Source organism: Pollicipes pollicipes, unplaced genomic scaffold, assembly GCF_011947565.3.
Source record: "Pollicipes pollicipes isolate AB1234 unplaced genomic scaffold, Ppol_2.1 Scaffold_2555;HRSCAF=2994_pilon_pilon_pilon, whole genome shotgun sequence".
NCBI lineage: Eukaryota > Metazoa > Arthropoda > Thecostraca > Pollicipedomorpha > Pollicipedidae > Pollicipes > Pollicipes pollicipes.
The window spans coordinates 42,825,474-42,839,187 of NW_023596136.1; the positions used below are offsets into that span (position 1 = coordinate 42,825,474).

General features: G+C 51.2%; 2 protein-coding genes and 1 pseudogene across 3 annotated transcripts; 2 read left to right on the forward strand and 1 right to left on the reverse strand.

Moving 5' to 3' along the window:
- The first annotated feature begins 2,316 nt into the window (after window positions 1-2,316).
- Window positions 2,317-4,835, forward strand: Polr2J (DNA-directed RNA polymerase II subunit RPB11). Of its 2 annotated transcripts, none has more exons than XM_037228619.1 (2): window positions 2,317-2,337; window positions 3,413-4,835. In XM_037228619.1, the coding sequence occupies exon 2, from the start codon at window positions 3,545-3,547 to the stop codon at window positions 3,896-3,898; it is 354 nt and encodes a 117-aa protein (XP_037084514.1). In that variant the 5' UTR covers window positions 2,317-2,337; window positions 3,413-3,544; the 3' UTR covers window positions 3,899-4,835. The 2 variants fall into 2 exon arrangements, with proteins under 2 accessions (XP_037084514.1, XP_037084507.1); XM_037228612.1 differs by lacking the exon at window positions 2,317-2,337 and adding an exon at window positions 2,416-2,503 and having other exon boundaries at window positions 3,413-4,834.
- Window positions 4,836-5,725: 890 nt separating this feature from the next.
- On the reverse strand, window positions 5,726-12,246 carry LOC119104867 (uncharacterized). The gene is made up of 6 exons (XM_037228601.1): window positions 12,117-12,246; window positions 10,351-10,577; window positions 9,592-9,704; window positions 9,126-9,240; window positions 6,965-7,257; window positions 5,726-6,677 (listed from the first exon to the last, which is right to left on the reverse strand). The coding sequence occupies exons 1-6, from the start codon at window positions 12,197-12,199 to the stop codon at window positions 6,042-6,044; spliced, it is 1,467 nt and encodes a 488-aa protein (XP_037084496.1). The 5' UTR covers window positions 12,200-12,246; the 3' UTR covers window positions 5,726-6,041.
- A 407-nt stretch (window positions 12,247-12,653) lies between these two features.
- Window positions 12,654-12,974, forward strand: LOC119104889 (DNA-directed RNA polymerase II subunit RPB11-like; annotated as a pseudogene).
- Window positions 12,975-13,714: the final 740 nt, after the last annotated feature.

The window sequence follows — 13,714 nt, forward strand, 5'->3', positions numbered from 1 at the left end:
CGCCCATCACAAGCTCAGCAGGACTGCGCTGGCCTGCGCCACACCAAGGTTTGCCCATCACAGGTTCAGCAGGATTGCGCTAACTGTTCCGCACCAAGGCTCACCTTCCACGGGCTCAGTAGAACTGCACCGACCTGCGCCGCACCGAGGCTTACCTATCCCAGGCTCAGTAGGACTGCACCAACCTGCACCGCACAGAGGCTTACCTATCACAGGGCGCATGTCTTTCTGGCAAGAAACCAAAATTCGTAATCGCGCTACATCCACGTGGCGTCTATTTCTTAGAGCGGTATGCTTGTCGTTCGCCGTGATCAGCCGTTTGGTCTGTCCCCGGAGTGTGTCACTGATCATCGCCAAGTTGCCCCCGGTATCCTTTGCGCACTCAATATGTCAGCGGTGGATCCAAAGGCGGGGGGGGGGGGGGGGTACGAGGCCATGCCACTCTGGCCCAAAAGGGGCATATAGGCTCCGAAGAGGCCATAGCCGGCGGAACAGATGCAGCTTTTTTACACAAAACGCAATAAAACTGGACGTCTTTGGGCTTCTAGGTGATCAAGAACAGTCGCAAGCAAAAGTGGAGAGCCACGAGTAGACAAAAGCTATTTGTCACTGATTGAGAGGGTGGTGATTCAAAGGCTTTAAGGCTAATTAGGCTGTCCAGAGGCCCTACGTTTCCAGAGGTTTACAGATTCCTTCCATTCACCCGAAAGACTCAATACGCTATAACCGGCGGCCCCATCTGTTAACCTGCCATAGTATTCTCAGTTGCGCAGTGCCCCCCCCCCCCCATACACACACATTGGTCTCAGTTAACTCACCGACACACTTACGATATGCTCGTGGGTTCTCTACGTTGGCCTAGGGCTCTCACCCTTCGTTTTCACCTGTCTAGGGTGCCACGCTCTTGTCGGGGGCCCATCTGTTAAACTGCTTGGGTACACTTGGTCGTTGGGGGCCCTTCAGATTGAATCTTGGACACTTAACATCTGAATGGAAGGCACTACGCACTTGTCGTGGGCCCCACCTGTTAACTTCCTCTGGCACACTTGATTGCTCACGGGCCTTGCACATTGGGTTTTGGTATTCGAGTGTAGAAATGTAGGCCCTACGCTCCTGTCGTGGGCCATCTGAGAGCCTCTTTGGGTACACTCGATCCTTACGCGGAAGAAAAAAAAACAGAGATTAGACCAGGCGTATTATATTTACAGCCGTTTAGGTTGTCCGCTGGACAGTTGAACATTTACAGCATCACGAAAAATAAAAATCCTACCTTTGCTCTTCAATTCTACCACTGGATGCCAGCAACATTTCGTAGTGAGTGTGCTGTGCCGTAAAAACCAATCCGTTTTATCATCAATCTAAAAATCACACCGGTGAAATCAATGCTGGCCCTAACTTCTAAACGTACGCTTTGATGTCCTAGAGCGTTCAAAGATACTTCTTTCAGATGCATAGTTGTTTTCGTTCACCCTTTGGCCACGGCCTAGTGTTATCCACGGGACTGACGCTGCGCGATCTATGGAGACTACAACACATGACTTCGATGTTTTTTGTTGGAATGGTTTGTGAGTGCGCATGTTCAAAATAACGCGACATAAGTTGTACCAATCATAGATTCTGACTCAATGCTGATCATTTCCAGAAAAAGTGGCTTGGCCATGCTAAAACGAATGGCTAGCCCATTTCGACCTACCTGTAACTTGTATTCGCGGTTTCCTTATATCTCTGTAGAGCCCATAAAAAAGCTTGACGAAGCTTCTAAGTTACGTCGGCTTAAAAAAGCCCACTGGACCGTTTGAAAATGCAGGGACGTCTGCGATTCATCCAATGCCATCGCTTAACGTATGATTCCTTCAGCTTATTAACTACGAACTTCAGGCAGAACGCATCTCGCGGTAGCTTCAGGCTTCAATTCCAGTCATATAATGAGGAATGCAGATATCAAGGAAATGCATTCTCTCACTAGAAAATGGCCAGATTCGGCGATTTTTGGGAGGAGCCCCGTCACTAGCAGGGCCCTTTGTCAGCCATGTGCACCCCACCCCCGCCCGTCGCACTGTGCGCGGGACAAAGAAAGTAATCACGCCAGTCTGGCTTGGAGCTGGCGCACGATTTACTGTCCCTTGCGACAGATGTGTTTAAGCGTTTGATGGTGGCGTTGCGCGAGGGCTGATATCGGCCACGCGGTTTGTCTGTGATTTGCGTCTGCTCATCTGTGTGTCGCTGTGCCACAAATATAGGATTACCTTCACCGGACCGAGTCTCCATTTTATACAGGATATTATGTACATGAACTGCGTTGTACGGGTCTGTTGGAAATGACGTCATCAACAGCTGGTATGTATTAGAGAATGTATACCTTATGGACAAACTGCGCCACATTCAGGAACTTGACGCTCAGAAACGCCGGTAAAGCGTTGTGCGTGTTGTGCGTGGGGTAATGTAAGCTGGTTGGCACTGCCGTGGATCGCGACTGGTGCTGTGAAGCGCGTCGGGCTCTTAGGTTGGTGTGCGAGTTGCGAAGAATGGTGGTAGAATACAGTATTGATAGGTGGAAGGCGTGATCATCTGAACACGTTGTATCAATGCTCATTATGCGGGCGGGTGTAATTTAAGGACAAGGTTGTGTCTGTGGTTGCGGATGGAAGGACGCTTGGTAGTCAGCATACTGGTTGGGAAAAGACCGTTAGTTACTACATGGCTTTGTTTCTGTGTTAAGTATTCTGTGGAATGATATTGTGTTTCTAGTGCAAGTAGCTATCATGTGCATCCAGGTCATGGAAATCCACATGCATTTTTTAAGCAGCTCATGTTATTTTCCAGCATGCATCTTAGAGAATACACATTTTGTCTGCTTTCTCATGACTCCCCATGTAATACACTGCACATTGTTGTATGCACATGTATGAGCAGTAGATTTTCTTGAAGCACCGCCCTGATGGCTATCATTTGTTGCTTGCGATATCAGTTTGTTTAGTGTTGTACCAAGTTACTAAGCCTTCCATGATTGCAGTGTACTGACTACCTAAGCATTTTAATCTAAATCATTATCAGTAAGGCCAATATTGTGATATGAAGGAGCATGTTTTAACCTCTCCCCACTCATCTTGAAACATATGTGCTGGCACCTCTGGCAGACATTTTTTGCTTTGATGTGTAGCATTACAATGCTCTAGCTGAAGCATGCATGCAAAAGTGCTGTTGTGATTTGAGTGTCATATTTAGGTGTCCAAACACCCAACAGAGCAAACTTAATGTGGAAAATTGTGAAACACGTGTTGGATACTTTGGCATGAAGAACAAATGCCTGATGAGCTGGTAGGTGCCATATGAGTCAGGAGATGTTGGAACTTTTCAGTTTGACTTGAAATGTTTTGGGGACTCCAGTTGGTCTAACAGCATTTTGTTTCAGGCCATGCAACCAGGCTGTCTCTCAGAGTGAATACAAATACACAAGCACTGGAAAGAAATATTTGATTTGAAGGGTCTGGAAATTGCATGCTAGTCTAGTAAGTTAAAGGCATTGCTATAATACAGCTGCACCATGAATGCACCACCATCATTTGAATCATTCCTGCTGTTTGATGGTGAGAAGAAGATTGTGCGGGAGCAGGACACAAAGGTGCCAAATGCTGCCATCTACACCTTCAACAAGGAGGACCACACACTGGGAAACATGATCCGCAACCAGCTTCTCAAGGACCCCAACATCATATTTGCGGGCTACAAGAACCCGCACCCGTTGGAGTCGAAGGTCATCCTGCGCATCCAGACGACGTCTGACTACACCCCTGACGAGGCGCTCATGAACGCCATCACGGACCTGCTCTCGGAGCTCAGCCTGCTAGAGGAGCGGTTCGAAGTGGCAGCGCGGCACTTCAAGAGCGACCGACTCTAGTGGACCTGCGGCCGACGATCCGGCGAAACGTTCATTCCCCGTAGGCGGCGCGGCGCGTCAGAGCGGCTGTCGGCGGCGTGCTGACGGCCCAGCCGCCGCTCGTGGGCGGTGCGGCGCTCGACGGCCGGGCCTCGACACCGTGCGGACCGGAGTGACCGGAGTGTCGGGACGTGTATGACACTAGGCTGGGGCCTTCCGCAGTCTCCGGACGACGGCCACGCTGAGAGGAGCGGCGTGACGACGGAGGCGCAGCATTACCGACAGGACGGACACGTGGCACGCCTAGGTCGTCCGTAGCCTCTTGCATGGTGGGCTCTGTGTGGGAGCGTGCCAGCAGATCATTTGTGTTCCCCATGGGTCGGTGCCCAATGCGCTTTACGGCGTGCCTGTAGCCACTTCATACATTGTCTGATTCTTTTCTCGGCGATGAGGGGCGTTGCGATCATTATTTGTCGTCGGAAGCATTCTGAAGCGTGTTTTATGGGTTCATTTGTCGATACAAGGTGCCTCCATCATGAGTTATAGACCATTCACGTACTTCGTTACCCCCAAATTTAAAGAAAGCGACACGTCGCAACTGTGTTCGGAACCTTTCAATCCCCGGCAGTACATGCCACATTTATCAAACCTTTCGCCCCTCAGCTGAAAGGAGTGTGTACCTGTATGGGGGTGGTCACCCATTAGCGGGACGTTATGCCATCACTGCGTATTGATGCCCACAATCAGTGATGCACTGTGCGTACCGTATCGAAAAGAATGAAGACAGTCATGCTGCTCTGCTTCGTCACTACCATATTGAACGACATTGATACTGAAGATATGTAAATCATAAGGACATGACAGGATCCATTAGAATCATGCAAGGCTAAATGATAGACTTATTAGCTATAGGGACAGGCTTATTAAATATAGCGACATCATTTATTAGAATTATAACAGGCCAAATGGCCACATTTCTGGGTGTGACAATGAATCAAACAGTCTCCATTCAGCATTCCAGGGCATCGAAAGGGAACTGAAGATCCCATTCATGTGCTGTGCACTGGGGGAGGGGGAGGGGGCACCTGGCACCGCAGCACAACGCATAGATAGAAAACAATCCAACCCTCGGATCGTCATGACCAGCACAATGATAACGACCGTGCGCATGCGACGCAGGGTAAGCCGGAACCCGTCCTTCAGCGGCATGTCGGAAATGGGGTAATCCAGTGCTGCTCTAAAACCGACGTCATCCACGTATGATGCTGACGCATTCAGTTGCAGATGAAAGGACTGCGGCAGTCCGGCTCGTGGTCCGATCCGTCAAGCGCTCTGTATCACGCTGCACACGAGCCTACCGGCGCAACGTTCTCCAGGCGTGCTGCGCGGATGCGGGCCGCCGGGCCGCCATCAAGCCCCGCCACCGAACTGCGCCATCTCACCGTGCACGGCAAGAAGCCGTCCCGCACGAGACGCGTCAGCACTGCCGACACCGACGTTCAGGTGTGGACGGCACTACGGCGGCTCGGGCTTGATCCAGGCGGGTGGCGCTGCGGACCAGTCCGCGGGCGAGGTCGGCTCGGTCTTGAGCGGGCTGCCGAGCCCGGGCGCCGCCGGCGACCAGTCTCCGATCGCGGACGCCCAGACGTCGTCAGAGGCGGCAGGGGAGACGCCGCCGTACGCCGCGACCTGGCCCGGCTGCAGGTCGAGGCAGGCCGTCATCCAGCCGACCGACGTCTGGCCCGCCCCGGCCGCCCCGCCGGCGCCATCCGGCCCGGGCGCCACTCGCTGAGGAGGCCACGTCCAGGCTGGCTCTGCGGAGGCGCAGAGCGGCTCTGCGGAGGCGCAGAGCGGCTCTGCCGCGAGGCGCAGGTCACTGCGCGCCGGAGATAGGCCGTCGCCGACAGGTCTCAGCCCAAGCGGGTCCGGCGCCGCCTCGCCGTCTACGAGAGGATCGCCTGGGTGCGCGCCGGCCGCCAAACGGGCGGGGTCGAGCCTCACGAAATGCACTTCGAGCGCGCCGGACTTCCCTGACCTCCTGAGCACGGCTTGCACGGCCAGAGCCGCCGACCCGTCTGACTGCTTCACCAACATCCTCGGCACAGGGCGAGCATGTATGGGCAAGCACAGTCCATCATGGTCCCCTGGTGTAACCGGGGCGCCGTTACCCGACCCTGGGGTGGTAGCCACTTGCGCCACAGAAAGCAATGCTTCCGGATAAATTCTGGTTATACGGCGCCGAAGCGTCGCGGACAGTTCCTCGCGTTTTTCCAAAGCCTTTGGCTTCTTCGTCCTTGGTGATGAATTCGACCGCCCTAGCATACACTCGGCGAGGTTGATCGCGGCCTCCCGATTCTGCCGTCCGGGCTTCTTTTCCAACGGCGCGCGCTTGTTCCGCCTTGGGCCGGGCTTCCGTCTGAACGAGGCTCGTCCGACCTGCGGGCTCGGGGCATCCCTGGCGGCGCTTGGCGAGCACTGGCGGCGGCTGCTGTTCCACCCAGAGCGCGGTGCGAGCACGAGCAGCCGGCTCGAGCGACGCCGCGCCCCGCCGGCCGACGGGCCCGGCGTGACGCTCGGCTCTCCGTCCTGAACGTCGCCATGTTTCGTCTGCATCCTCCTCCGCAACGGCGGGCGGCTCAGGATCGACAGCACCAGCGAAGCCCGTCTCTGAGTACGCTATGGTTTCGGAGATGGTGTCGTCCTCAGCGGAAGAGTACGTTAAGTTTGTGGCGTTGTCCGAGATGGTGGTGGCGCGAGCATCGTTTGTCTCTTCGAACTGCCGACAGGTGGCGGCAGCTGTCTGCAGAGGAATGAACATTCAAACAGAAAACAGCTAGGCAGAACAGAATGTTGGGCGACGCGCCCAGTGGTCGACTGTCGGCCTCACAGGGTACGCAAAATATTTCAGAGACCTGGCTAACCCATCACTGACAGAGATCATGCGTAGCCGTCAATGAAACGTTGACCAGAGATGCGTATTTAATGTGCGGGCGTTATACTGCATCGCTTGATAGTGTTGGCACACTGCACCATTCATTCCATGGCCTGGTGTAATACGGCCTCGCGACCCGCACTCCAAACACTGACCTTGCGACCGATAATGAACTCGATGAGCACACGCACGCGGAGCGCCCGCGTCATCAAGTCGTCCCAATCGCGCACAAGCTTGGCGCATGCGGCGCAGACGCGGGCTCGAGGTAAGATCGCGTGGCCCATGGCGATCAGCCGGTCGGCGAGCGTGAGCCCGGAGTGTTCCAGTTCGGCGTCGGCGCGCAGTCTGGCGCAGGGTTCATCGCACAGCCAGCACGGCGTGCTGGAGCGCGGCGCCGCAGTTAGCGAGTCGCCGGTGCTGGGCTCGCGCAGAGGTGGTGAGGTCGGAGCTGGCGAACACAACGGACGCCGGGTCAGCGCTGATCTCAGCTGGGAGAAGTGCATCGAGATGCATCAGGCGTCAGAGACGACGGTGCAGGGCTTAACAGCGCAAAATAGCCGTCGCCAAGACCCGAGTCACGTCGTTTTTCGCGATAGTCGGCCTAATGCAACTGTTCAGTTGCATCAGGTTTAGAAACAGCCAACAACTACCAAACGCTAATTCGTGAAAAGTTTGGTCACGATCTGATGACAAATCAGGGATTTGTCCACACACCGTAATGCTAGAAACGCAAGGGAGACGATGTAGCTTGTGGGAAAAAGATTTAAGCTAGTATGAGCTTGGGTCGAGCTCTCGGCTCCGCTACCCGCCAGACCGGTGCGGCCTTGGGCCGGGCCGTCAGTTAGCCATGGCTGGGCGGGAAGGTAGTCACGGCACGATGGGTGCTCGACAGCTTGATGATATTTGGTTGCCGATCGTACAATCGATGGCTTACAGTTTCAATTATGTACGACTGCTAAGAGCTTTGCATCCCACACTAGCATCAATATATTGGTGGTGTAAGTCGTAGTTCGGGGACTATTTCTGCAATGTTTTCCGTAGCAGGTGAGGTGAGAAAGAGTCGGTTAACCGATAGTTTTTAAAATGCACATTTGGGCGACCTCGTTTGTTTTTAGAAGATTGCACCTGCGTCACCCTGCTCAGGGGTTTAAGCAAAACAGTTTTTCACTTTGGCTGGCCTTGACAGAGCGGAAAACCGTGAATCCAAAGGCAGCTTTCCAACATCCAACGGTTGACAACCATGCTGGACTATCTCACAAATGCCCTTTTTGGCCCACAGCCTTACTTCCCTAGCCTTTCCGAGAAAACAGGCTCTTGCCATCCCACTTCTTAACATTTTTTAGACATGATTTACTTTCCATGCATGGTATTTAAAGGCTGTACTGCTGCCAATTTAGTCTATGCTATACGCCGTGTTTTTGGGCACGCTCAACGACTGAGATTCCTTCGACGCAAGGGAATCAAACGTACCGATGTATCTCCCGCATTATGTGGGACAAATGCATATTGCAATCAGGAGTTGGGCACAGAAAATACCACAAGCAATAGGATAACTCATATAAATACCACTCCGCTACCTACCGCAAGATTCATACACAGCGCACGATATATACAAAGCTGGATTGGGCTGCAAAAATGGCTAGTAAAAGAAAAACTCCGTACTCTTGCAAAGCGCTTCGGTGCACAACGATTCGTCTTATTTATCCTTAATTCTGGAATTTTAATCGCGACCTAATGCAGTGCAATAGCACAGCATAGTCTTGTATTTCTGACATTAGTTGAACATACATTAGACATACAAAAGTCGAGGTTAACATGGCGGATACGTGACAAATATAAAGACATACATGGTCTTGTTCACATTCTTTTAAGAGATCGAACGATGTTGGATTTGGGATTGTATCGAACATTCTTCGGAGAGCATTTTCACAGTTTACTCGGCTTAGGATCAGAACTGTTTTGAAAATCCCCAAATATTACACCACTAGTGAGCACTGCTAGCATATATAACAGAACAAAAACTCCCCTTCTTGCCAGACATTGACGTGTTAGCATAGCGCCCAGCATATGGCAAGCGTCGGCACCCCGCCGCCGGAAACGAAACTTGTACCTGCTCTGCACAGCACGGATCAGGGAGTAAGCGGGGCCTCATCAAAGTTCATGGGCTGTTACAGGCTTCTGTTACTTTCCCTACCTCAACGCTTTTTGCTGTAGCATTTCATGCGATGCTGAAAAACCTGAGTCACTATTCTCTGCATCGATGCATATGACGTAATAGTTTCAACCCATTCACGCTCTACAGCTCCGATGACTTACTTCGAAAGTCACATCCAGTTAAGTACTGGTGACGCGTTTCTGACGATGAAAGTGTTGATTCCTGGCCATTGACCTTTCCCTGTCTGAAAGCGGCATGCAGCCGCTGCTTCCTCACCTGGATCAGATGAATGCAATGTTAGACGAAGTCCCTAGAATCACAACTTACCAACACCACATACCAACCACTGCCGGGGGCACCTCTCCATGTCACCCTTCCAACAACATCGGCTCATGTTATACTGATACCAGCTCACGAGCCCCAAAACAGGTACCAGCGAAAAAACTGCGAAAGGTATTTGGAATGGAGGACAGTGCAGATTTACAGGGCTTGGTCCTGCTGAGAATACCTTAATTAAAGGAAAAACACCTGAGGCTCTTTGTTTAGTCCTAGCTCACTACTAGCAGTTCGTAACGCTAGTCGCTTCTGAAGTTGTTCTTTCAAAGCAATCCCTGCTCGCCTCTTTACCCTGCACATTTTTTTATGCCCGCTACGCGCGACTTCTTCAGAGCGGGGCGATTTCCACCTGAAGACGGATGGCAGGACTCCTTTCTTCAGCTCCTTCTTCACGCACCTGACACCTGTAGTTAAGGACAAACGCTCTGTACTAATAAGAAATACTTCAGCCCTTAGCATAACCCCTAAGCACTTATCCTTTCACCTGCTACAACAGCCCAGAGCCAGCAAAATAATTCAGCACAACTACACCATTGGTGGATTTGACAAGATGCGGTGTTTATAGCATAAAAAGCATCCTGATCTAAAAATGGGCAAACTGATACTCACATTACACAGAGATAAGGTTACCTAAAAGAAATAGAACAGCTTCGCGTTGCACCGACCAAGTCATAAATTAACGCATACCATAGACATTTCCTTCACGGTAGTCACATGGTAGATAATGGACATGGCAGACTCGGGAGTAGCGGCTTGGATGCCAGGTGGCTTCTCTCTGAACCCGAGCTATCCAAGGTTTCCTCAATTTCTCGTCCTTTGGAAATGCATGACCTCTGCTGTTTTTGAAGCCACCTACAGCGCAATAGGCACCCATCGTGGCTAAAAAATGACTGTGAAGTGCTAACATGGATATAAAAGCACAACGGCACACATTGTTTGCACAATTTCACCCAGAAAAGCACGCAAAACGTGCACTTCACGTTCCACCGCACCGGTCAGCGTGACAATGACCTTGAATGCTGCATCTCAACCGCCGGTGCTGCCACCTACTTGAGATGCGTGCCACTGCTTTTGTCTGCTCCGGGAACATGAACCGTGATGGGATGCTTCCCTCACGCAACATTCTGCGTTCACGGTATGGCTCAAAATCAGCCTCCATGAAGTGGTCACTGCACAGAAGTGCACTCTGAGAGGGCTCCCATGTCCTTCGCTTTTCTCCCTGACGTCTTGTGGCAGCAATCCACTTCCTCAGCAGCCTCGGGTCATGATGAGGGTACCTGGAACAGAAACAAAAATGCATCTTCAAAATGCACCTCATGCACCTTCCACAGCATTTTTTATCCCAGTCTGATTATATCTGGTTCACATTTTGGAAGCATTACACCTAGCAGAGGTGTGATGCACATTATAACCATCTCACATTAATGATCTGAACACTGCCCTGCATTATGGGACGAATGCTTATCATGTACCACAATTGTCATAATACCACAATTTGCCACATTTCTGTTTTTGCCACCATTTTCACCATGGCACAAATACAATTTACAGACATCTTATGAGTTGGAGCGGTAGTTATGTGGCATTCATATGCCATGGCACAGAACATGTCCCTTAGATGAGGTTATGTTTGGTTGTGTATTTGTGCTCCAAAGAAAATGTGTGGCTGTAAGTGGGCTGCAAGCTGGAATTCCATCGCATACCCCCTTGAGACACTAGCAAAGTGACTTGCTAACAAGTTCCAGGTGAATTTGCATGCTTAGGCAGTGTGTGCAGAGCTGAAATTTGCTAATCATCTGTGTGGGCATCTCACTTCCCAGCACGGTCTCAATAAACAGAATCTAGCACAAAAGTCATACAATTTTGATATCAGCAGATACACAGGACATTTGTGAACACCTCTAGCACTTTCATTTAGCTCTATATTCAATATGATGACAATAAAACACATCTTTTCACATACCTGTCAACCATTCAATTCACTAAATCTGTGGTGTGGCAGGCAGTATGCAGGGCCCAATTCAGCAATACCTTTTTTTGGTGTTTTGTACACAATTTTTTACTGTGAGGACTTAGGTCAAAGCCTAAATTCTGGACTCTACCAAGTAAACACAAATTCAGTTGTTAGCTAAGCTTGCAATGGATTACAAAAGGTTGCAAAGATTTCTTAGAGTGCAAAGAGCTAAAATATCCAGGAATTTCAAGATACTGGTTTGAGTCAGTCATTATCCTAAAATCACATGACAAGGACCGATTTTCACTGTATAGCTTAAGTCTTGTCTTGTCCAGCTTAGTCTTGTCCCATGAGTTCTATCAACCATGCAAATAGCCTGCTTATGTGCTATTTTCCACTTCAAAGGAAGCAACTGCAATATCAATGTCATACCAGCACCCCACCACTGCTGAAGAGCGCATGACAGCCTTTCAGAAGTGATAAACATCGATATTGCCCATCATTGAAAGGTATTTTCCAACTGGTTCTTAGATGTTCTGCGTTCCTTTTTTGTTGTTGTTTATTGGAGTTTAGGGGTGCGCCGACTGCGGTGGTCATTTGGCGCCCAGATGTTTTGTATTCCATCTTCCCACATGCCAACATGCATATTTAGTACCCTACAGGTGGATGCTACTGGACTCAGGTGTGATAAAACACCTAGATGATAGTGGGAAAGCACACAGCGTGTCTGAGCAAAAAATTAAAGAGGCAACTTCATATCTCCACCTTGATTACCAACAAAAGCGCATGGTGACAGTCATGGCGCGGACCCGCAAACAACAAGATCATTCATTCATGCACGATCAAGCTAGAAAACACTTACTTGTGGAATGATAAGCAATCTCCATATCTAGGCCGATCACCCTGCCTCTTACTACACCCGAACGCAGAGCAGCTTCTCGTCATCTTCGCCCCACGCGGCACCGCCAAACACCAGCGTATATCAGCTCCGATGGTCGGTAAGCGCCGCAGAACAACGCTTGCCCTTCTGCACCGCTGCCGGGCGGCGCGTTTTGTAAAGTTGAGAAGTTTGTCTAGTCTGTTATAGGTCAATGGTTGCGTACGTCAAACCGCCCACCAAAGCTTGTTCTACGACCAGTGCCAAGACAGAAATTCACAACCAAGCCATTCGCTGGCCAGCCACCTGCAGCTTTTCAGCGCTGCAGCTTTTCAGTTAAACTTAAAATGTTTTTGCGGCTCGAGTTGGTCTAACGGTTTTTTGTTCCAGGCCGTGCAAACAGGTTGTCTCGTAGCGTGAATACAAATACGCAAACACCTGAAGGGAGCATTTGCTTTTGAGTGTCTAGAAATTGCATGATAGTCTAGTGAGTTTCAGCCATTGCTATCATACAACTGCATCATGAATGCGCCACCATAATTCGAATCATTCTTGCTGTTTGACGGTGAGAAGAAGATCGTGCGTGAGCAGGACACAAATGTGCCAAATGCTGCCATCTACACCTTCAACAAGGAGGACCACACACTGGGAAACATGATCCGCAACCAGCTTCTCAAGGACCCCAACGCCATATTTGCGGTGATCCTGCGTACCCAGACGACGTCCGACTACACCCCCGACGAGGCGTTCATGAACACCATCACCGACCTGCTCTCGGAGCTCAGCCTGCTAGAGGAGCGGTTCGAAGTGGCGGCGCGGCACTTCAAGAGCGACCGATTCTAGTGGACCTACGGCCGACGATCCGGCGAATCGTTCATTCCCCGTAGGCGGCGCGGCGCGTCAGAGCGGCTGTCGGCGGCGTGCTGACGGCCCAGCCGCCGCTCGTCGGTGGTGCGGCGCTCGACGGCCGGGCCTCGACACCGTGCGGACCGGAGTGACCGGAGTGTCGGGACGCGTATGACACTAGGCTGGGGCCTTCCGCAGTCTCCGGACGACGGCCACGCTGAGAGGAGCGGCGTGACGACGGAGGCGCGGTATTACCGACAGGACGGACACGTGGCACGCCTGGGTCGTCCGTAGCCTCTTGCGTGGTGGGCTCTGTGTGGGAGCGTGCCGCAGATCATTTGTGCTCCCCATGGATCGGTGCCCAATGCGTTTTGCGGCGTGCCTGTAGCCACTTCATACACTGCCTGATTCTTTTCTTGGCGATGAGGGGCGTTGCGATCATTATTTGACGTCTTAAGCATTCGGAAGCGTGTTTTGGGGTTCATTTGTTGATACAAGGTGCCTCCATCATGAGTTATAGACCATTCACGTACTTCGTGACCCCCAGATTCAAAGAAAGCGACACGTCGCAACTGTGTTCAGAACCTTTCAATCTCCGGCAATACATGCCACATTTATAAAACCTTTCGCCCCGCAGCTGAAAGGAGTGTTTGTATCTGCATGGAGGGTGGCCACCGATTAGCGAGACGCACTCATGCTATCACTGTGTGTTGATGCCCTACAATCAGTGATGCACT